The sequence below is a fragment of the Chanodichthys erythropterus genome, chromosome 4 (assembly GCF_024489055.1).
Source record: "Chanodichthys erythropterus isolate Z2021 chromosome 4, ASM2448905v1, whole genome shotgun sequence".
Lineage (NCBI taxonomy): Eukaryota > Metazoa > Chordata > Actinopteri > Cypriniformes > Xenocyprididae > Chanodichthys > Chanodichthys erythropterus.
In genome coordinates, this window is record NC_090224.1 from 37,893,777 (window position 1) to 37,919,625 (window position 25,849).

General features: G+C 38.7%; 1 protein-coding gene across 1 annotated transcript in view; it reads right to left on the reverse strand.

Annotated features, from left to right (window-relative positions):
• slc16a10 (solute carrier family 16 member 10) overlaps positions 1-25,849 on the reverse strand; it is a 37,021-nt gene that overhangs the window by 4,681 nt on the left and 6,491 nt on the right. The window contains exons 2-5 of the mRNA XM_067384899.1: positions 11,658-11,802; positions 9,104-9,533; positions 2,158-2,301; positions 1,143-1,371 (exon numbers count right to left, since the gene is read on the reverse strand). Of these exons, the coding sequence (XP_067241000.1) occupies positions 1,143-1,371; positions 2,158-2,301; positions 9,104-9,533; positions 11,658-11,802 (948 nt within the window). The remainder of the gene's footprint in view (positions 1-1,142; positions 1,372-2,157; positions 2,302-9,103; positions 9,534-11,657; positions 11,803-25,849) is intronic.

A 25,849-nucleotide genomic window follows, 5' to 3' on the forward strand; every position in this document is an offset into this window, starting at 1 on the left:
TTTTTTTTTTTTTCTTTTTTTTAATGTGTGTGTGTGTGTTTAAACCTTGCACATCCTCAGGGAAAGTGATAAAAAACAAAATTGAAAAAGTGTCAAAAATGTCCTTGAATTAATGCTAACTGCATAAATTGACGTATGTATTTTTATTGGAATTTTAATTTCATCCTCGTTTCCTTTAATAAATCAATTCCACACTAGTGACAAAATAGTTACATTCAGGACAAAAATGTCCTCTTTGAAACACATTAAAACTGCACATTTAAATCAAGGGCCTTTTAACTACAACATGATGCAGTCTTTGATACAGGCTTTCATTCTGTTGGTAAGGCTTCAAAATTAAAAAAGCTTTAATATTTTTTACCAGATGGCGCCATTTTCTCAAGTTTGGCCTATAAAGCAAATACTTTTTTCCTGTTTTCTGCTTCTGCATTTTGTTGAGCACTGAATAAATTATGCAGCTATAATTGTGTTGGCGTGGATGTCAGAGTGTGGTTTGTATGTGTGTAATAAATGTTTTATTTCAACATGTTTTATAATATATATATTTATATTTATATTTTAAATTGCTCATAAATCATAAACTTAAACCTCTATAACTTTTTTGTTTCACTTTTTTAACCATTTTCACTTCAACAATTATCTGTCATAGGTCTTCTTTAAAATGAGACCAAACTTAAGTCTGCTCTCCCAAGCTTTTTGACACAGAGATTTTTGCCCTCAAATGACCTCAAGTAACTTTTTAAAGTTAAGAAACTCACTTAATTAACGTGTTTAACTGGCATTTTATTTGTAAAGTTATTGTACCAGTAGTCTCTATTAATGCATAAATGTAAATATGTCTTGTGTCACCTGAGCTGACACAGTGATGCAGTACCTACTCCAGCCAACAGGTGGCAGATGGTGATCACACTTCAGTTTAGTCAAGTCACCTGTATTTCTCTAGATCAGACGTGCCCAATCCTGCTCCTGAAGATCTAACTTCCTGAAGTTCAGCTCTGATCAAACACCTGAAGCAACTAATGAAGATCTCCTGAATCACAGACAGGTGTGCTGAGGTGCGTTCACGTCATGTTGTAAACAGGATTGGGCGCCCCTGATCTAGATCGATTCACAGCAGCTTCAGAGTTCAGGGCACACATTACCTGCAATGGGCGGCCCGACGGTCATGGGGATGGACATCATGCCCAGAAGGAAGCCGATGGCCTGCGACACGTTTTGGGAGCCGACCAACTCAAAAGCGATGGGAGCCATGATGCAGATGAAGCAGCCGTCGAACAGGCCCATGAGCAGACACACGGCGATCAGCCCGCCGAACACATGACACAGAGGAATCATCATGGACATCACGCCGATCACCATGAACGAAGACACCTGGAGGAACACAGCAGCGGTCAGAGCCGAGCAGGACGTGCTGTATTTGAGCCGCCATGAGAGGGAAGGACAACTTAAAAACTGATAGTTAATGCACTAACCAGGGTTAGAAAAGTATGATGGTTCGCTCATACCATGTCAGAAATATGAAAAAAGTTCTCAAATTCAGTGAGCAAATGCATTGCTGTTTGTATTTTTATATTTGAAAGCATGTTTACTGCAGTGATTGCATGTTTATGCAAAAACAAACCCGAGCTGTGGAGTCTGATTCAGAAAGAAAATGACTCTTATGAACCGGTTCTACTGAATGAATCATTTCAAAAGATCTCAGCAGATACAGGTTTGATTCAGTCAAGTCAAGTCAAGTCAAATTTATTTATTTAGCGCTTTTACAATTGGTAATCGTTTCAAAGCAGCTTTACATATTAGAAGCACAGAAAAAAAGGGAAGTGGTTAAAACTGTACAAACAAGCGTGGCAATATGTAACATATACAAGATGGTGCTACATTAAGCCAATGTCGGCTGACTTCCAGGGGTGGAAAAAACCCCCTAGGAGAAAAACCCAGCGTGCTAGCACTGGGAAAAAAGTCCTAGGAGGGAAAAAACCCCTTGGAAGATATATATATGTAAATGGATATGGAGATCAATTGATTTGATGATCAAATGATTCAGCTACTGAGTGAATCATTATCTGACTGACTTACTGAACCGTCAGCGCATCGAGCGAGTGTTTGTGCGAATGGGAAGGTCCGGACAGTGACAGTTGTGCTGAATCAGTCTCTCACCTGCAGGAAGATTTTGTTGACTCCGGGCACATAGTCCGCCACTCTGCCGAAGATGAGACGACCCACTCCAGACGTGATGCCGATACACATGAGCAGAACCTCTTTGTTAGCCTCCACTCCAAAGCGCTCCTCTACATGCTTCATCTGATAGTGAACACACACACACACAGAGAATGGTCAATGATGTGCAGCGTGAACACATCTGCATTAAAATTACAGAAGCTTAATCGTTAAATAAAATATTCATTTGGCCATTAAGTTTCCTACAGACAGTGAGTAACAGCGCAGACATGACTGATGTTACTGTAAGACTGTAACACATCTGTAACGCAGTATGTGGCGTGCTGTCCGAGGGGAGGCTCCAAGTTCGGAATGTGGCTCCAACCCAGAGTACTCCCCCGTATCCCTGTCTGTGATAGGAACCAGCTGAGAGCGAGTCGGGGTGGTGGAGGGACGCAGAAAACTGCCAACGAACATTCACGTCACTATTAATGAATTCATCTGAGTCACTGTCTGACTGCACATCATCACACTCTACAGTCTGATATTTGATCTGATCTTTATTTCTGGACCTGTGATGAATGATTGAACAGATGAAGTTTGATTTTGCAGGATTTCAGAAGCATCTCTGCTTGAAGAATCACACTTGTATCGTTTGTAAGTGTAAAAAATGTTGTAAAACGTTGGTGGTGCATTTTGAAATAACATTCCTGGAGAAGTTGTATTTCTCAAGCAGACTTACAGCAATAACTGTGTGTGTGTGTGTGTGTGTGTGTGTGTGTACCTGGTATTCCCTAAAACAGCTTATAAATCATACTAAATTAAGTGTTTGGAAAAAGAAAGTAAGGTAGGGTTAGTGTAGGGGGACAAAATATACAGTTTGTATATTATACAGTATTTAAAATATACAGTATATTATAAAAATCATTAAGCCTATGGAATGTCCTCATGAAACATGGAAACTCAGTATGTGTGTGTGTGTGTGTATGTGTGTGACATACAGGAATTCACTTGGAATGAACAGGCAGGAAAAGGGGCCTGTTTAAGGGACTGTTCTGTTACAGCACAAACAGACACCTGAACCCGCTTCCTGCGCAACTCAATGTGTGTGTGTGTGTGTGTGTTCTTGTATATATGGTTTATGAGAACACAAATGTGTATAATGGGTAACATGGGTATTACAACGTAAACATTTCCTGTGTCCTCGTAAACCAAATGGCTTAAAAAATACATACTAAACTGTGTTTTTTTTTATTCAAATAATGCAGACAGTTTCCTGTGATGGGTAGGGTTAGGATTAGGGGTAGTGTAGGGGGAGAGAATGTACAGTTTGTACAGTATAAAAGTGCCTATGGAGAGTCCCCATAAACCACATATACAAGTGTGTGTGTGTGTGTGCTTGTTTTTGTGATTTATAAGGACACAAATTTGTATAATGACATGGGTGTTACACTGGTATTACGATTTAAACATGAAATATGAGGACATTTTATGAGTCCTCATATTTAAAATTGCTTAAAAATACTACATTTGGTAGCACTTTATTTTACAGTCCTGTTCCCCATGTACTTACTATGTACTTATGATAATAATTGTAATAACTGGGTAATAACTAGGTACTAACTCTGAACCTACCCCTAAACCCAACCTTAACCCATGTACTTACCTTAAGTTACCTGTAAGTACATGTAAGTGCACATACTGTAAAATAAAGTGCAAGCCTAAATTTTATTAAAAATGCAGACATTGCATAATATAATAGTTTTCTGTTTAGGGGTAGGGTTAGTGTAGGAGATAGCTAAACAAACTTGTGTGTGTGTGTGTGTGTGTGTGTGAGAGAGAGAGAGAGAGAGAGGGAGAGGGAGCACACAACACCCAGTCATTTATCATGAATGCCCATTATTCATATTCACTTCTGCACGCCCTCTAGTCCACACACACACACACACACACACACACACACACACACACACACACACACACACACACACACACACACACACACACACACACACAGTAGATCAGATCCAGAGGTGCACAATTAATACAGAAAAGGAGGATGTGAAACACATGAGGCAGATGTGGTGTGGGGGTCCTGGGCGTTTGAGTCCTCCCCCAGAAACGAACCAATCTGAAGGCTGAGAGAGGAGCGGCCCACCCACCAGAGCAACACACACACACACACACACACACACACACACACACACTCATTCACTCATTTAAAAAAAAGAACAACAGCATAAAGCCTGGCAGTCTGAACATCATCTGCTGTGTTCGACTCTGAGTTCATTTTGCGACCAAGTCCTGCAAACAGTAGGCCTATGTTATCCCCATCACAGTATGTGCGATCTGCTGTGAGAACGACCTCTGGGACTGACAGCGGGTCAGAGAGAGCACTGAGGGGGTCCAAAAGCTGAGAAACACTCAATTTTGTGCAAATGTCAAGCGAAAAACACTGTGTGACTGTGAGATTCAGGTCTTGAGCATTTAAAAATAAGCAGATTGTGCTGGAGTTAGTGTGTAAATCATATTGTTTACATATTATTAGATTACAATTTGGATGCTTTCATTATGAATAGACTGAGTGGGTTAATAAAAGTGTATTAAACTGACAGGATGTCTTTCTAAGGGGAAAAAAACATCAGTGGTTCAGGAAAGATCTGTTACGAGTCCATCTGTCACAGATGTGAAACAAGTCCAAGGAGTTTCACAGTGTGCTTGTTGAAATGTGAATGATGATGATAGCTCATGTGTGACCGCAGATGAACTGCTGGGCGTTATCTGCTGGATCAGGATCATAAAAGAATAAAGGACGGACTCTGACTGCTAAAAGTGCTCGTTTGCATTTCTTAAATCTTCTGTGCATGACTGCTTACCTCAGCAGGTTGAGAAATGCAACGTCGTGACACAGTCAGCATCTGTCAGTGCTTGAGCGGATCACAAGACCAGAGGTCTCAGGATCCCTCATCTACACCCACTGCACTGCTGAGAAAAGATAAAGTGTCCCAACAAAATGTCTGCGGAGTCTGCAGGACAAGTGAAATCACCGCAGCTGATTTATTTTTGTGTGTTCGCCAATGAAAGTTAGTCATGCCATTGTGGTGCCAATTACACTGATGATGAACTGGGTGGATCTGAATGAAAACTGGACAAATGACCAAGGAGGAGTTTGAAAAAGTAGGCTTAAAAAAAACATAATAGGGTGCTTTCAACTTGGCATGAGCGAAGGAATCGGAGGGAAATCAGAACAATTTGTTTCTAACTTTCAGCTGTTGGTGGCGCTATAGTGACTCCAAACTCACTGTGGTTAATGTCCAGACTGTCCTCTATCTGTGTGCCAAATTTCACTTCCCTATAGACTGCCACAGACTCAAGGCATCTTCATTTAGTTTGTTGATAAGTTGCACATGAAGAGTTTGGTATATCAAACATGTTAATTTTAGACAGACAGAGGAAGGCTGTAGGGTGAGAAAAAGAAAAAGTATTTAAATGATGCTTTTTCAGATATGATCTTTCATGTAGTAATACAGCTGTTTGTGAATGTTAAAGGTCTACAAAGTTTCGCAGATCAAGTTTTTGTCTCCTAAAAAGACAGAAGTGATTCTGAACTGCCTGAAATGAGTCGCAAGTAAAAATAAAGTGTATTTCATAATCCCAGTTTTACTTCCTGCTGAACATTTTTAAGTAATTTGCATGACAGCCTATGGTGTTTATTGGCTGAACAGTGTCTCTTTGCCCCGCCGTCAATAGTTGTGTCTGAGACTGGAAGAGTTTGGTTCGTGTTGTTCATGTCGAGAAGACGCTGTTTTCTGCTGCCAAAGCAAATCCACTTTGATGAGATTGATACGGTAAAACTGACACCATCGTTCCTGTTCAAATCACTGTGAATCAAGAGCTGAGATTCAGGTATGCTAATGAGCGTTTGGTTTCCACAGCAGACTGGGCCATCTGACCAATCAGAGCAGAGCAGCTCTCAGAAAGGCGGGGTTTAGAGAGACCGAATCCTTGATCAAACCGTTTCAGAAACCGTTTCTCTTTTGAGAGAAAAGAGCTGATGCTGCAGCGGATATTATGAGAAAATTAAAGTGTTTTTGGGCCTTGGATGCATGTAAATTTATTGTAAGAGACCTTTAAAATAGCATAAGATTTAAAATTCAATACAAAGCTCTTTTTAACAGTATGCTAAAGTGTACTTTGTCACAAGGGAAGAGATTTGAACTCAAATCACTCACGTATGAGAGCCTCAGAGCTTGTATGCTAACCACTTTGCCACGACTACAAGAGTCAATGTCAACAGAAAACATATAAAGAAAACACAGTGAGGTGTTGATGGAGCCCAGATCTGCAGTGACGTGTGCTGAAGCAGAGATCGCTGTGAGGACTTACTGAAGAACCTTCAAAACAACACCCGGGGCCATCGAGGCGCTGTGCCCTCTAACCCTGAGGATCATGTTTTTGTTTTGACGTGAACAGTTCAAGTGTGCTCCTCGGCCTCTGTCAGATGACAATGGCACGCTGAGATGTATGTTTGTCTGCCGCTAACCCAGCGGGATCCTCCACCCTGGAAGAGGTGAACATAACTGACCATTTCCCGGCTCTCCGCAGATAAACAAGCTCTTTCCCTTTCAGTGCTGCCCATCATCCACAATCTGCAGGGCAACTTAACCTGCGCAAAACACGTCTGCAGATACTGTAATAACAGAGCTGATGTTTATGTAGAGCTACACCCCGCTCTCCTCAGATCAAATTGACCTTTTATTTCAATAAACCTCACAGCACAAACATCCATCCACGCAGGAGTCCAGCGCACGGCTGAACCGCACTGATACTCTGCTGACATCTCAGTGAGCTTTGGTTCATTCACTGTCAACATCTCAAACTTCATTAGACAAGACATTTTGCAATCTGTTCCCCACACATGCAGATTCATTAGACTGAGAATAAAGTCATATGAACTGCTGCTATGATGCTTTCTGAAGAAGCTTGCATGCTTCAGTTAAAGTTAGGGTTCTGTTCAAGTTTATTGTGCCCTATGTCAGATAGTCTGACGGAAGACAAAAATACAGAGTAAATAAATGACTTTCGAGTGATTCGTTACAAGCGTGCACATCAAATACACTAAATACGGAAGCTTGAACGTTTGAGCTTCTTCTTTTCCTTTAAATGGAGGTTGGCAAACCCAACTGAAGGTGTATACTGCCACCTATTGTGCGACACCTGTGATAGCTGACATAAAATAAAGGATCAGGCTTAAGGCCTGTACACACTGGAATAAATATCGCATGCACTTATCGTCAGCGTTTTTCGTTGACGTTTTTTGTGTTCGTACCCAAGCGATTTTCACTGGTGATGCACAGAGTGAACGTGCAAATTCACTCCCTGACAGTATATGGCGCTTGTGCTTAACGGTAGTGCAAATAAACATATTTATGATATTAATAAAGTTGAAGAAGATAAAAATGCAGATATAAAGTATAAGTCACAATGACAGTAACAGTAGTGCAAATAAACATATTTATGAAATAGACATTCTCAACTATACAGTAACAGTAAAAATACAGAAATAATACACATCTATTGGTGTGGCCAGGAACTGGCAGATCGTGCGTCTCAATCAGCTCCCTAGTTCAGTAGTCAGGGCACTGATCAGGGAGTCGGCTACATTCATTTATACGACCTAGGAAGCTAGGGAGCTGATTGAGACGAAGGGATAGTTTGTAGGGGTCTTCCTCGTCTACTTACTTTCTCTCCATCGACTTGGTATCAATGTGTGCTAGGCAAGACCGTTTTGTGCATGAGCGCCACCAAGTCGTGTTTTACTGTAACTTCAGCATCTTCAGGCATGTGAACAAAAGCGCAAATCTCATTGGTCTGCCAGTTTTTAACGCAGCACGTCAAACCAAAAAAGCGAACCCGAAGCGTTTTTTAAAAAATGACACTCTTACATCTGGCGATTTTCGCGTCGGTGTGCACACTCTCATTGGCGCCCTTTGTTTAGTCACGAGGCGTTAAACGTTGACGATAATTGCACACGATATCCGTCCCGGTGTGTACAGGCCTTTAGGATAGCTAATAGCAATAATGTAATGTTTAATTGGACCCGATTCCGATACTTGAGACTGGCTCAGGACATCCCAACTTCATACTATTGCTGACTTTGTAAATGGTTACAGATTAAAAACATTTAGGTTATCATACACTACCAGACTTTAAAGTCATTCTGAAAACACCGCTTTCATTTCTGCTCTGATAGCCGCAAGACCAGCGAATGATGTGAGTGTGTGTTAGAAATCAGGAATGGTGAGAGAACATTGTGCTTGGTACGTTTTTCCTCTTTAAAACCAAACTTGAGTCTTCAGCCGACAAAGTTGAAATCCCGTCTGACTTGTGCGCTTCCCATATTGTTTGCACATTTGGTCAGTAGGCGGAAAGTAGGTGGTCTTTAGCAGCTGTTCGAACACATCCGACCACATGAGGGTTTCCACTACGAAAGCAATCTGGTCTAATGCGTTTTTGACTACCTCTGGAAGTGGACAAAAGCTTAAAACGTTTTACACCTTGTTTACACCAGTATTTAGAGTCTTACACTTGTGATCTAATTGACCAAATCCATCTTAATACAAGGTGAAAACAGAGCCTGAAACTAAAAATAAGAGTCTGTGTCAATCATACACTATGTGATCTGTCAACTCAAATCTGCAGACTGGCTCTTGTGACAACTACCGTTGACCCGTCCAGACTATAAATCAAGGTAAAAACCTGTACGAAAGTGGCGTAGTGTATTCCAGGCTAAAGTCATATGGATTGGAAACAGCATGAGATATGATGAAAGCGTGTGTGAGCTATCCATAACATTCCACAGAAGACGTTCCTGAAACTCAACTCTGAATCGCAGCTAGTGACGTTATGAAGTCAAAGGCAGAATAGAGTAATTCAACACACTTACCAGATGAACATAAGGCACAAAGTATCCGTACAAGGCCGCAGGGATCCCAAAGGCCCATATGCGGTATCCAAGAGACCTCCAGATGTGTACGTTAAACACCTTGTTGGGCGCAGGACAGCGGCTGCCTGACTTGCTGCTGCTGACGGGTTTGGGAAGGAGGGGTCTGTAGGTGAGTCCTGCCAGCATGAGGATGAACATGAAGATGGCCAGCACACGCAGTGTGTGGTAGAGCCCTATGCGTTCCAGTAGGCCTGACAGCATATACGGGAGCGTGATGGTGAAGACGCTGCTGCCCGCCGTCACAATGCCATTCACCAGGCCCAATCTCCGCTTGAAGTAGTGACCCAGGATCACCAGACTCGGCTGATATGCAAAACTGCAGCCGCATGCAAAGACTATGCCATAGGTGAAGTATAATGGCCCGAGAGACCTGCAGACAGAGAATGACTATAAGACTGCATTGTAAGAAAGGCACCTGAGTCAAGTGTTTAGAATGGGTCAAGGGATATAACGGAATGTAGCGGAACGTAAGGGAATGGAAGGGGAAGGGAATTGGAAGGGGAGGGGAGGGGAATGGGAAGGGAAGGGGAGGGGAGGGGAGGGGAGGGAAGGGAAGGGGAGGGAAGGGAAGGGAAGGGAAGGGAAGGGAAGGGAAGGGAAGGGAAGGAAAGGGAAGGGAAGGGAAGGGAAGGGAAGGGAAGGGAAGGGAAGGGAAGGGAAGGGAAGGGAAGGGAAGGGAAGGGAAGGGAAGGGAAGGGAAGGGAAGGGAAGGGAAGGGAAGTAGGGCCTAGTACATAGCCTTGTTGTACCCCAAGGTATCAGGTTAAAGTCAAGTCAAGTAGCTGTGTCAGTCGGAATGATTTGGCCAAATCTGATTGAAATTTCATTGGGATTGTATAAGACAGGGGTGTCCAAACTCAGTCCTGGAGGGCCACTGTCCTGTAGAGTTTAGCTCCAACCCTAATTAAACACACCTGAACCAGCTAATCAAGGTCTAACTAGGCATACTAGAAACTCACAGGCAGATGTTTTGGAGCTGGACTCTGCAGGACAGTGGCCCTCCAGGACTGAGTCTGGACACTCCTGGTATAAGGGATGGTTTAAATCTTTTCTAATCTGTTCAACAGGACATGTAAACAGTGGATCGGATTGAAAACTGAAACTGGAAAGTTCTGCACATGTGCAATGATATAGAAATGGCGTAATGATGTATGACGAACAGAACAAGCTGTTCTTGTTGTTGTTGGACATAGTGCCCAATGTCTAACATGTCAGTCTAAAGTTCCACTCAGTGTCTTTGAAGTGCTGCAGGACAATGTTTGTCCCACCAGTCCTTGTTTCAGACTCTCATCCACAGAGGAAAAGAAGAGAAAAAAAGAAAAACAAATGAACGAAAACACAAACAAACAATAAAGAACAAAGAGAAAAACAAAATAACAAACAAACAAATAAGAAATAACAAACAAAAATGAAATAAAAGCAAGACTGAAATAGTAAAACAATAAAAGAAAGAAAGAATAAACAAACAAAAGAAGGGACAAACAAAGAACAAACAATGAACAAAAGAAAGTACAAACTAACAAAAGAATGAGCAAACAAAAAGAACAGAAAAATGAATGAAAGAAAAAAAGACAAAAAAGAAACAAACAATAAAGAACCGAAAGAACAAAATAATGAACAAACAAACAAAAGAAATAACAAATAAAAATGAAAGACAAAGAGTAAAACAATAAAAGAAAGAAGGAACAAACAAACAAAAAAGAATGAACACAAACAAAGGAAGAACAAACAAAAATGAAAGTACAAACTAACAAAAGGAGCGAACAAAAAGAACAGAAAAATGAATGAAAGACCAAACAATATAAAGAACAAACAGAATAACAAACAAACAAACAAACAAGTGATTAAGAGGACATAAGGAGTAAGTAACCCTAAGTTGTCTTTATTTCCGTGTTGAACTGCAGTTGACCCTCGACCTAAACCAATGTTTGTCCCACCAGTCCTTGTTTCCACAGATGCATTTTTTGTGCACTGGAAGGGGCGTTTTTACTGCTTGATAAATAGAAGCTAAACATTTGCTCATCCTCAATTGATACATATTATGTCTGCTTTTTAAAACAAAGATAAGAAGCAATGGCAGGATGATGGTTAATGGGAAACTCTGTATATTCATGCATTTGCAAAATATAAAAGATCAAATCTGCTTTGAAGCATTTGATATATGTGACATTATTTAGCGTTCGTGTAAACACTGGTATGTTTGGATTCATCATTCAGAATTTTTCATTTTGATTAAAACAAAATGTGTCCATATAAACATAGCTACTGAAAACAAAATCATCCAGGAAGGATAGTAGAATGTGGAAAACAGATGGGTCAGTGCAACTGAAGAAAATCCCTGCCCTCATCCAGTTTATAGTGCTGAGCACTAGCAATAAGTACACTAGGCAATGAAGGATAGTCACTTACCATCTACTAGTTACATGTCAAGTACAATACAATGTAACTGCTTAGCAACAAATTTAAAAAATAAAATGAAATATAATATACTTACGTGACGAAGGAACTGGCCAAAAGTCCCACGACCGCCACCGCAGCCCCTCCAACAGCCGTGATCCGGCACCCGAGCAGATCGGTGAACACGCTGACGATCGGAGAGCAGAAGAAGATCATGCCCATCGAGAGAGAGCCGACCCATGCTGCACACACACACAAAACACAGATCAATCAGACATTAGACTGAGTTAATGAAACTTCCATTAGATACTTTTAAATGCATTTACATATGTGATAATCACTGGCTCATTATAAAATGTTGCTTTACATGCAAATCAATACACCAGCAATGCAGTCGGCACATAAAACATGACCGTATCTAATCAAATGTGTCAGTGTCCATTAAAATCCAAATAAAACAGGAAAATAAATGAGTTGGGATGAAGTGTTCTTTATTTGTAAAGCATTTCATTCACTTGATTATACAAAATGAGCTTTAGAATTTCCATCTCAAAATAATTATATAGAGATTTATGACCCTACTGTGATTTATTGTTAAGATTATGCAGATTGTGCTATTGGATTTTGGCACACTCACTTTTTAATCACAAACAAATGCAAACAGAAACAGAGAGAGAAAAAACAGTAGAAAGAGAAAGAGTCTAAGGGTCAATAACAATTCTGAATACGCAGACACGGTGACACAGAAACTTTAAAGGAACACTCCACTTTTTTTGAAAATAGGCTCATTTTCCAACTCCCCTAGAGTTAAACAGTTGAGTTTTACCGTTTTCGAATCCATTCAGCCGATCTCCGGTTCTGGCGGAACAACTTTTAGCATAGCTTAGCATAGTTCATTGAATCTGATTAGACCGTTAGCATCGCGCTTAAAACTCACCAAAGAGTTTTGATATTGTTCCTATTTAAAACTTGACTCTTCTGTAGTTAAATCGTGTACTAAGACCGACGGAAAATGAAAAGTTGCGATTTTCTAGGCTGATATGGCTAGGAACTATACTCTCATTCCGGCGTAATAATCAAGGAACTTTGCTGCCGTTCCATGGCTGCAGCATTGCAATGATATTACGCAGCGTCTCTCACAAACGTCTCCATGGTTGCAAGGCATGTTCCCTGTGCAAGCAGGGGCTCACGGGCGCTGCGAAATATCATTGCACTGCTGCAGCCATGGAACAGCAGCAAAGTTCCTTGATCATTACGCCAGAATGAGAATATAGTTCCTAGCCATATCAGCCTAGAAAATCGCAACTTTTCATTTTCCGTCGGTCTTAGTACACGATTTAACTACAGAAGAGTCAAGTTTTAAATAGGAACAATATCTAAACTCTTTGGTCATTTTTAAGTGCGATGCTAACGGTCTAATCAGATTCAATGAACTATGCTAAGCTATGCTAAAAGTGGTACCGCCAGAACCGGAGATCGGCTGAATGGATTCGAAAACGGTAAAACTCAACTGTTTAACTCTAGGGGAGTTGGAAAATGAGCCTATTTTCAAAAAAAAGTGGAGTGTTCCTTTAATTTAACACTCCACAACTAAAGACATACATTGTATTTCTGTGACATGAAATGTACTGCTTTTACTTCAGGAGCCAGATTTTACATCAGACATCAAATGGAGAGCAAAATTGTTGTACAAAATAACTGAAATGTCCTTAATTCAACTATGAAACATTTTATCATGAACCAGGTGTCATGAATTTGCATTTTATTTAAATACACTAACAATCTACACATGATTAAATGTTTTGTTATCTGCACTACCTGTGGTCACAGATCTGTGACCCTCTGACATTTATTAATGCCCTTCATGCTGCAGTTTCACATGGGAAGTAAGAATGATCACATGATGATCAGAGTTCTGGAGCACGTCTCTCTCTCCAACAGAAACACACACACATCCACCAACTTCCTTAAAGAATACCATATATGACATTCATGCAGATGTTCGATTTATTCTGCATTTCACCAAAACTGTGCCACATGATAGAGTCTGAGTCTGCATATGTAAAAGCTTGTGCATTTTCAGAAAAAAAAAGGAATATATTAAATTTTGTAATGAGACAAAAACCAGTGTTTGGCATCACCGTTGTGTGATATTAACATGTGAAGATGTGCCACAATAAGACATCATATGAGTACAGAAGAAGGAGAGAAAACAAAAATGTAAAAACAAAAGACAGATATAGTAAAACAATTAAAAAAAGAAAGCAAGAACAAACTAACAAAAGAAGGGAAAAACAAACAAAGGAAGAACAAACAAATGAAAAAGTACAAACTAATAAACTAATAAAAAGAATGTACAAAAGTACTAAAAGTACAAACTAATAAAAGAATGAACAAACAAAAAGAAGGAAAACAATAACTACAAAGAAAGAACACACAATAAAGAACAAACAGACAGAAGAACAAAATAACGAACAAACAAATAAGAAATAACAAACAAAAATGAAATAAAAGCAAGACAGAAATAGTAAATCAATAAAAGAAAGAACAAACAAACAAAAGAAAAGTCAAAGAACAAACAATGAACAAAAAAGAAAGTATAAACTAACAAAAGAATGAGCAAACAAAAAGAACAATGAAAAATGAATGAAAGAACAAAAAAGAAAAACAAACGAAAGAAAACAAACAAACAATAAAGAACCGAAAGAACAAAATAACCAACGAACAAACAAAAGAAATAACAAACAAAAATGAAATAAAAGAAAGAAAGAGTAAAACAATAAAAGAAAGAAAGAACAAACAAAAAAGAAAATACAACCTAACAAAAGGAGCGAAAAAAAAGAACAGAAAAATGAACGAAAGAACAAACAAACACACAAACAAGTGAATAAGAGGACATAAGGAGTGAGTGTCTTTATTTCCGTGTTGAACTGAAGTGACCCTCGACCTGAACCACCCTGGTTTCAGTTACACCATCTGTGACTCTGACCTCACGCGTAGAGGATCGTGTGAACAGCGGCGCTAGTCGTGTTTGAGTCTGTGACGACTCCTTACGCACCGGTGACCGTCAGCTTTCCTGATGATATGAGAAGAAACTCAACAGGTGGAAGAAACGCACTGTTAGCACAGCAAACAAAACATGCTCGTGTCCTGCCAACAAACTACAGTCCGTACCGTGTGCCAGCGTCTTAAACAAACACATCAGCTCTGATGACAGACGTGATCAAACACACACAGCCTGTTTGGACTCATTCATAGATGGACGGCACTGCCATCTGAAGCTCAGGTGGAGAGTCTATTTACTTTCAACAACACTTTAATATTCAGTTCAATAACTGCCAATGTTCAATAACAAGTCAATCAATTATGAAACAAGATCAGTTTCAGATAAAGCAGAAGATAACAGTGTCATTATTCAGTTTTGTTCTCATCTGATAGTGTCAGTGCAGCAAAAATAATATTACTGAATATGAATTGTCTTTTAAACACCAACTGAGCGTTATGATTAAGTTCGGAGTATGCTACTGCATAAGCACTGCTGATATTAAAGGAATATTCCAGCTGAAATACAACTGAAGCTCTATTGAGCTCTATGTTATGAAATATTAACATGGTGTGTCTGAAATGACAATAACTACAATGAATTATTACTAACAAATGACAACCGATCAGGAGTGACTCCTGTTCACACTGGATCTAATCATGACTGTGTGAACTGGATTCAGTCCACTTCTCCAACACCAACTAGTGAAATACTAAATACTAAAATGTATTTGAAAATACATTTATTTTGTGCTTTGTATACTACAAATACATTTACATATTTATGTGCTGAATAAAAATACCCTGCAATTGTACTTTTTCTATACTAAACTGATATATCTAAAGTCTGCTACATTGAAACAACTAATTTTGTACTTTAATTGTGCAGAAGGTCCAACTAAAGACATGCTGATGTATATTTGATTGTGCTAAAGTCAAACTACTGCAAGTATACTTTAGAAACACTTTAAATATCATGCATTTAAAGGCTGATATTATATAAAGATCATAAAATCCTTATTAATAGTGATATTAAAACACCTTTTAGGCATAATATTAAGAAATGTGCAATAAAGAAATACTCCAAATAGAGTTTATTTATAATTTTGTAACAGTAAGTCTTAAGTAATGATATGTCAATAAATATGTTAATGGGTTTGAAGTATACTTCGTATGAAATAAATGTATTTTAAACAGATTTTGGTATGTTTTTTTGTTGTTTTGTTTTGTTTCTAAACTAGGGTCCTCACAGGTTTAAAGGGGGAGTTCACAGCTGGCAAGATGGGTTTATTAATAAATACATGACTAGAGAAAACTGCTTTTCTTTTGGTTTTCTCATTTGTCAGAAACTTCAACATCCATAATGCACTCTTGAACGTCTGTCGATGCGATTGATACAAAAACGCAGTTTTGATCTGTTGCCTTTTAGCATGAAAAGTACACTAGATGATGCAAAACGATGCTTTTTACATCATCCAGCAGACATTTGCTTACAAATATATGGGGATATTTGTGTGCAGGTAACATGGAGAAAACATATGCATTGTTCATTTACAAAAACTACTGATATTGTAATAACTACCACTTTGACACTTGAAAGAGTTGATCCTAAAACTAAATCTCAACACTAAATGATGATTTTGGGTGAACTAACCCTGTTTTAGTGTCAACCAGAGCAAATTTAAAGCCTTGAATCATGTCTTTATGCATTTCTTTTCATTCTAAATGGCTTTCATTCTTTCACACACATGCCCACAGTACTGATAGTGAACATTAAAATGAGTCTCTGGCACCTAAATGACACACTTCATCCGTACAGGAAGTCACTCGAGTTCTGCTGTCACCCATCTCCTTCATCGCTGAGCTAAGTGTGAACGTGTCCAGCAGTGCATGTTGTGTTCAGTATTTAGTCGTGATCATGGAAACATCAAATTGAGGAAGCAGAGAGAAAAACTGGAGATGCACGAGGCCTTCCCTGTCTCCTCACACAGAGTTATGTTCTCCTCTTCCTGAAAACCAACTTCCTGAGTCCCGCAAACAAGAAGCACCAAACCAAACACTTGAGTCCCTGACGTAGAAGAGGCTTGAGCAAAATGATATCCATTCCATTTCCTGTTTCCGTCCTCTGTTTGATGAGATCCATCAGTGACACTCACTGGACTCAGAGCCAAGAGTTCAGCAGCCGCTGCATTTACAACCAATAAACCGGCTTATCTTCTGTTTTCTGGATCAGCGAGTCTAAACGTTACAAGATTAAAACCCACCATCTCCTGTTTGCTTATTCAAACTGTCCAGTTAGAGAGGAATGTAAATGTAACTGTGATTTCTGACAGGAAATGATGCGCTGAACACACAGGTGCTGCATCAGATTCTCAAACACGAACACTAAGAAACCGAAGGAACCTGTGACGGTCCATGTCAGGTTCACAAACACTGTTATTAATGGCCATGATGTTGAACATTATCACACTTGATGATAAGATTGTGAACGTTATCATGAAGTCCAGAGTGTGTTAATCAGTGTTCTTGATAACAGGCATGTGATGTTTATAGAACAAGGCACTTCAAATCCCTTTTATTTTTTCACAAATTCTGTTTTCCTTTTTTTCCAGTATTTCATTTTAATTGTGTAAAGGGGACATATCATGAAAATCTGACTTTTTCCATGTTTAAGTGCTATAATTGAGTCCCTTGTGCATCTACCAACCCAGAAAACGTGAAAACGCAGTTACTTTCTTTTGGCAAGTCTATTTTTGCAAGCATGTGAAAAAACAAAATGCCATTTTGTTTCACAAGCTAAAACAGTGTACTAGTTCTAACGCCATGGCAAAAGTTCAAGCAAAGCATGCTAACTGCTCTGTCATTGGCTGCACAGACGAGCACTGAACACTATTTAGAGTATCTTTAGCTTGGATAGCCTGTAAGTTGACCCTGGCCAGCTCGATTGCTAAAAAAGGAGCGTTTCTGTCCAAGCAATATTTTGGAAAAAATATTAGACCATTAACAGCATTTGATAGCAATCATAAAGTGTGTATGGCTCTGTTTAGCAAACAGGTACACTATAGTGGGCGTCCATACGGGTTTTGCACAAAATATTAACAAGATGGCACATGCTAGTGGATGAGTTGAATCAACTCCACAGCAACTACATCAATTTATCCACTAACCATTCAGAAACGTCTAAAAGTTGTAACTTCTTCCTGAGTCTCTCCATCAGTGTCGACTCCGGTTTGAACAATGTAAGGCTGAACACCGTTACTGACAATCCTCATTTTGGCTGTGTGAGATTCTCCAGCTTTGTTGTTGTTGAGCTGTTAAAGCTCCACCCTCTTGTGGAAAGGGGGCGGGAGCAGCAGCTCATTTGCATTTAAAGGGACACACACAAAAACGGCATGTTTTTGCTCACGCCCAAATAGGGGAAAATTTGACAAGCTATAATAAATGATCTGTGGGGGATTTTGAGCTGAAACTTCACACACACACATTCTGGAGACACCAGAGACTTATATTACATCTTGTGAAAAGGGGCATTATAGATCCCCTTTAATATTCATACACATTAGTCCATATTGCCATTTGATTAAGTCTATTTGATTTATTCATCAAAATCTGGCCAAATTCCATGACATTCCACATTATTCATTATATCCCATTTTTGTGGCTGAATTCTGTGATTCTGTCTTAGAGCCCTAGTACTTGTATAGTTTATGACCTACAGTTACACCAAGCTAAAATGAATATAATTTCGAATAGCTTCATTAGTGAGCTTTTCTTAAATATAAATGTTTAGATATAGTAGTGGTGTTGCTGCGCTGAGGCTCCTTTAAAATTCATCCACTAAAATTATCAGCCAGACTACTCTGACCATTGTGCTGCGTCTCGCCTTGATATTTTGAGCATCCTGTTTTTAAGATGGCATGTTCAAGTTAAAAATAGTCCAACTTTTAAAGACACATCTTGAGAGCCCTGCCTGCTGAGCCTCCCGAGAAACACTGGTGCACAACTGACTCTCAATTTTGAATTAAGGAAGTAGAATTAACATGAAATGTGTCCTTAATTACTAGAAACGGAAGATTCATCATGACAAAATGGTGAATGATGGACTGACAAAGCCGTTTAAAGTTTGACATTCGAAGGTTTTATAGTTCTTACAGACAGACAGACCCAAAGATCTGTATAAAATATATCACATATAGACATTCTACTTAATTTCTTTATATTTAAAAAATTATTGGACCAGGTTGGAAGAACACTTAATTTCCTAGAATTCTCAGAATAACCTGTACAGAGTGCAATATTCGAGTAAAAATCCCATTAATTTTCTCCATAGTGGAAATTATTCTATAACTAATTAAATGTTTGAATGCATAATATGTAAATATATTGTTTCTCTTTATATACTCAGCATCTATAAATCAATAGTTTTGAAGATCTCTGTTTTTAATTTGATTATGTCATCTGCAATGCTTCATGGGATTGCAGTTCTAGAATACAATCTTGTAATTTTGTCTTTTTGTACTTTTTTTGCTTCAAAATTTTAACCAAGCTTTAACAAAGATGTTTTTAAAATTACAATGGGCAACATTGCACTCCATGTCAGTTCATTCCACTGCCTGTTATTCCAATTCAACTTCCTGTAGGAACTGGTGGAAATTGTATCTGCAGATTTGCAGCCAAAGCAGTGTTTCAGCTTCAGCGAGCCTGACGAAACGAGTAAAGACTGGCATAAACACATCTGTTTGTACTTACAGAAACATCTACAGGCCGTATAACTCAAGTTTCTGAAAGTCCTGGTTCTCGGAGAGCATGAAGAAACTTTTACCACAGTGCTGGTGTTTCATTGCACCGACACACACAGACAGAGCGGCGTGAAGCTTTAACAGAAGCCAGACATGTGGACTCACTATCAGTCTGGTTTATGATGCCGTTTCATCCTCTCATCTGGGCTTCAGAGCGGCTCAGGCTTTATCCCGCTGGCCCTCAGGCTTTTCCTGAAGATCACAGAGGGGTTTATGCTCATTACTGAAGCCTTCCGTCTGCCATTTTTCCAGGTCACTTCCTAACCTCTTCCTCAGGAGCTCCGGGACGCTGCCTGGACAGTTCTGATACTTTCCTCATGATGACTTAGCAAAATTGACTAGAACATTTGCTGTACATCTGCAGGACGGCACTGGCAGGACTTATGTGGGATTCTTTAAGGAAACTGCTGCAGACAGCTGGGAAATATTATGGGTAATTTCAGCGCTGGAGGGTTTAGCATGGGCCACATGAAGAGCCACTAGCAGAGGAAAGGCTCACATATACAAGCAAATTTTTGAACAAGATCAGGCCAAAGCAAAATGTGTTCGAACTATCATTGGCTATCATTAACTTTTTTTTACCCCTAAAGAAAAGAATGAAAAATGATATCAGGCTCTGAAGATGTATTCCCATCACAAGGTACAGTTCTTCTGAAACTCTGAGTCCTCGAGGCATTCAGACGAGAAGTCTGTGGCTTCAGTTGCGCAAAGAGGGAAGTGATTGTGGGGACAGGAATGCTGCTGGTTTGAAAGGATTCTCGCTCTACCTGTTCTTTATTTACAAAGAGGCATAAGATTTACAGATAATATAGAAAACTTATGTTTCCATGTCCCCTGTTTTCAGTACATGCTACAGTCATCTACGCATTTGCCAAGGAAGTTGGCTGTAACGCACTAAAGCGAGGAGCTCATACTCAGGCTGCTGTTGCTATAATACATTCTGGTCGTGATTTACCATCCTGTTGTGTTGAAAATTGGGGGTCAAATTGACCACCATTGGTTTCCTTGCAATTCACCAAAAATTACGAAAACAATTTCAAGATTCTAGTAGAAACCGAGAACCTTGCTTGTCAGAGACTAAAACATATAAAATATGTGAGACGTGTAATCTTTCCATCAGTTCTATTGTGTCAGTGGTCAAGCCACATATTTTTATGTTCAAACTTAGCTGCAGACAAAATTTTGATTTTTTTTCCCATGACTTGTAGTGACTATTTGAGGTGCAAATTACTAAAACTAACCATTAAAAGCATGTTGTTGTACAGTCCAAAAGTTTGGAACCACTGAGATTTTTAATGTTTTTAAAAGAAGTTTCATCTGCTCACCAACGCTACATTTATTTAATCAAAAATACAGTAAAAAAAACTGTAATATTGTGAAATTTTATTACAATTTAAAATAACTGTTTTCTATTTGAATATATTTGACAAAGTAATTTATTCCTGTGATCAAAGCTGAATTTTCAGCATCATTACTCCAGTCTTCAGTGTCACATGATCCTTCAGAAATCATTCTAATATGCTGATCTGCTGCTCAAGAAACATTTAATGTGTACAATTGTACAAAATATTTGTGTACAATTTTTTTTTCAGGATTATTTGATGAATAGAAAGTTGTAAAGAACAGTGTTTATCTGAAATCTAATCTTTTGTAACATTATAAATGTCTTTACTGCCACTTTTGATTGATTTAATGCATCCTTGCTGAATAAAAGTATTCATTTCTTTAATTTCTTTTCAAAAAAATAATTAAAATTCTTCCTGACCCCAAACTTTTGAACGGTAGTGTATAATGCTACAGAAGCTTTGTATTTCAGATAAACACTGTTCTTTTGAACTTTCTATTCATCAAGGAATCCTGAAAAAAAAAAAGTACACAACTGTTTTCAACATTGAAAATAATCATAAATGTTTATTGAGCAGCAGATCAGCATATTAGAATGATTTCTGAAGGATCATGTGACACTGAAGACTGGAGTAATGATGCTGAAAATTCAGCTTTGATCACAGGAATAAATTACTTTGTCAAATATATTTAAATAGTACACAGTTATTTTAAATTGTAATAATATTTCACAATATTACTGTTTTTACTGTATTTTTAATTAAATAAATGTAGCCTTGGTGAGCAGACAAAACTTCTTTTAAAAACATTAATAATCTTAGTGGTTCCAAACTTTTGGACTCTACTGTATGTAAGCATGTTGTAGTTGGTGTGAATAGCCTCTGGCTTTTTGTTGTCTGGTTCTCAAACTCTTGTGAGGATAAAATGTGTTTCTCACAATTATTTTCAGTGCTTTATCAGCCGAAAACATTCTTTCTCACATTCTGATTGATTATGAAACTCAACTAGATGATGAAACAGTGAATTCTCCTTGGATGATTTAGAAGACAAGCCTGCAATTTTGAATAGACTTCGAGTCTTGAGTTTCATAATTTCCCATGTATGTCATATTTCAGTGTTTGACAAGCTACAATTAAGGTTCTCTGCTTCTTTACTCGACACTGAATTTTGAGTAAACCTTCTCACTGAATCTCATCCAGGCCTCAAACACATCTGGCTGAACTCATTTCCTCGCCCTTATCAACACCCTGAGCAGCTGATGTGGGGCTCCAGCAGGCCATTGGCCAGATCTACTTTCCCACAGAGCGCAGAAGTTATAGGGTGATGTTGCCATTCTCTAGAGTCGCAGCGATTGGTGCTCCTACAGGACGTTCCTCGCGGTTCCTGTGTTTACCCTACCTGTTTATCAGTCAGGAACCTTCACCTAAACCATGTGTCAACACAGATCAAATGCTCTGTTGACTATTAACTCACATGTGCGGCATCGAGCAGAGCTGCACGTGTCGTCTATCACTAACTCCACCTGCTTCACTGCGATATCACCAAGGCCAGTCCCGTGAATGACAGGCCGCTGTTTATGAAGGAGGTGATAGTGTGTGATGTGACGTGCTGAAGAACTAAACGCTGTCTAATTCGATAAAAGAAAACATTTCAGAAGACCACCCATCTAAGAGGGAACCTTCTCAGAACTTTAGTTAATGTTTATGAATAAACATTGCTCCAGGACCGTTGCTGGAACATTTTTTCTGGTCTATAATAATGTTCTCAAAATGTCAGCACAAAAACTGTGTTCATGGAACTTTTTTGTTGGAAGTTTATCCAATGTTTTTAAATGTTAATTGTTTCAGAACATTCAAAAGCAACATTCCAATAATGTTTGCAAAATTATATAATGTTTCCTAACCAAGGAACATTCAGACAACTTTAAGAAATAGCATTGTTTTCAAGTGTTCTTAGAACATATTTTTTGTTCGCTGAGCAAGCATTGAGTTCACGGCATAAAATGAGGCTGAGAGTCATAAAGACGGACGTCTCTCAAGGTAATGTCAATAGAAAGACGTCCAGTCAGAGTCCTGACAACAATCCATCTCAAACAGTCACTGCTGTGGAGCACAACACACACAGCACAGAGAGCAGATGTTTCTGACACATATCAGGAGTTACTGAAAGTTAATCTATTGCAGTTCAATAATAATGATCATCTTTGAGATTAGATTGAAACACCTAGTTTCCTTAGTAGGATGTGAAGGTCAACTCTTGGGCTGACCGTAAAATATCTCAAAAAGTAATGGCGAACGAGATAATAAACTAGATAATGAACAATCTGTGCAGTTGTTCGAGATAAAACACTGTTGCACTGTTTTCTTAAACAGATGCAACAATTATCCATCACACACAATTCAAAACAATATGTAATGCACTGTGAACTAACATGAACAAACAATGAACAGCTGGATTTTTATTAAAGTCTGCCTGTAGTCAATCATTTTATCCCTTTAAACTCATCTTTGCTCATCAAAATGACATATTTAAATGTTTTTTCCTAAGAAAAATCGTCATGCCTTTAAATAGAGTGAATGTAACTCTACACCCTTGCCTCATTTTGTATACAGAGATCTATTAATATGCAAATTAGCCCCGTCTCCAATCACTCGCAATGCTGCACAATGGTATCGCTCTTTACAACATCGGAGACATAACGTAATTAATATGATTAGCGTTTTGTTTGATTACATTATCAAACAGCTAATAATGTGCTGCTAATAGTGTTGTCACGATACCAAAATTTTGACTTCGATACGATAACCAACTTAAATATCACGATACCGAAACTTAAACGATACTATGGCAAAAACCTAAAACAGCAGGAAATAACATATGATAGAACTTCTTTCTTCACCAGTGTGCAGCTGATACTTCTGGATTTGAGCTTCATTGCCGTAAAGATAGTTAGATTTACTATTTTTAATGTTTATTATTTTCATGCTCGATAAAATTGTAAATTATTTGCTGTTACACTCATTTAATGTTTGAGAGCATAAACATAATGCTGGTATCACATTCACTAACCTGTTGCTCTTTAAACAAAGCCCGTCTGCAAAAGATGTTACAAAATAACGCAAGCGAAGGGAGCCAACGCATCCAACTTGGCAAAGCATCTTGTTTGTACAAATCGGGATGTTTGTCGGCAAGATGCTTTGCCAAGTTGGATGCGTTGGCTCCCTTCGCTTACGTTATTTTGTAACATCTTTTGCAGACGGGCTTTGTGGTGTCCGTGGGCTTGCCCTGACTGTCGGCATTGTAAGCAAAATAATGCCATATTTCGCTTCGTGCATCTGCTTTCTCAACACTTTGTGGACGGTCTGCAAGAGCACCTGTATTTGCAACCACACCTCTCGTTTCGTCACCGTAAAAGCCGTTGCGCAGTTAAGAAAAATAAACACGCACTCAATAATGTGCTTTAGAAGCAGCGCGCTGCACGCACACTGCCCCCTGCTGTGGTACATTAGGAAATACAGCTGGCACTTAAAGTGCCGGTACTAATAAAATGAAGAACCGGACTGTTTTTAAAAGCAGGGTATCGCGATACCTTTCTAGTACCAGTATATCGTGCAACACTAGCTGCTAATGTTACACAAACCATGTAACAACGTAATATACATCATACACCCGCTATATTGCTAAATCTACCCGATTTTTCATAATCAACAGAAAAATATACCAGGATGACTGAGACGCTCCTGCTTCAGATCGGTCATAGTTAATGATATGCTAAAGCCCGTCCACACATTGACATGATTGGTTACAAAGTAGTTTGTGACGTCAGAAACACCAGCGATATCAAACCACGTCTTTAGTTCACTGCCGTTTTAAAGAGAAAATACTCTGCAATGGTGTTGATGATGAATTTACACATGGTTTGTCTTAAAGCATATTAAAAACACCACATAGACATATAAACAACATTAAAAACTTGATTTTCACCACAGGGGGACTTTAAGTAACATTAACAAAGATTAATAAAATATTGTAACAAATGTATTGCTCATTGTTAGATCATGTTAGTTAAAACATAATAAATAAAACCTTGTTGTAAAATGTTACAAATTTATGAATTGCATATAAATTTACTATCCATTTGGATTGAACTTCAACAAATAAACTGAATGTAATGCAAAAAAAGAAAGATTTTAGTACTAGACTAGTTGATATCATCTATAGTCTTACTGTTGGCCACTGCCATTAATGACATCATTGTACTTTACGGCAAATCCATGACTTTCTAGAGAAAGGGCTTCGGAAACATTAAATGACTCATGTTTGACAGACTGCGAATGAAGTGAGCAATATCAGTCTACTGACACTTTCTTCGAAGGCTGTGACAGTTTTCACTTCTAAGTAGAGCGACTGAGCAGCACAGGCTCTTATCTGCGCTCAACAGGGCTGAAGGGAGAAACCACAAGACATGAACACATCTGCACTGATAACTGTATTTCACACCATCCGTTCACACAACCGCTCATATACTCGATCACTTTCTCTTCCGGTGAATGCTGTGATGATGTCATCTGTGTGATTACAGTGACAGATCTAGAAACACTAGCACACAGAACAACATAATCATCACTAATAATGATATTGATCGCTCATATGTTATTGCGCAATGAGTGCCAGGAACTAACAAGCCCAAATACGCCTGTACTGTATTCTGCTTAAGACAACGGCAACATGTGACTGTTCATTTATGATATATTAATAAGCTACTTATAATAAGTTAATTACATTAAGTCTCCCTGAGGTGAAAATCAAGTTTTTAGTGTTGTTTATATGTCTATGTGGTGTTTTTAATATACTTTAAGACAAATCATGTTCAAATTCATCAGTCAACACCATTGCAGAGTATTTTCTCTTTAAATCTGCAATGAAAAAAGAAAAATCACTGGTGTTTGTGATGTCACAAACTACCTCGTAACCAATCACGTCAACGTGTAGGCGGGGTTTAGCATATCATTAACTATGACCGCTCTGAAGCAGGAGATCGGATCTCAAGAAGCCAGCTTTTCCTTATTTTTCTGTTGATATAAAAAAAAAAAAAAAAGTGTAT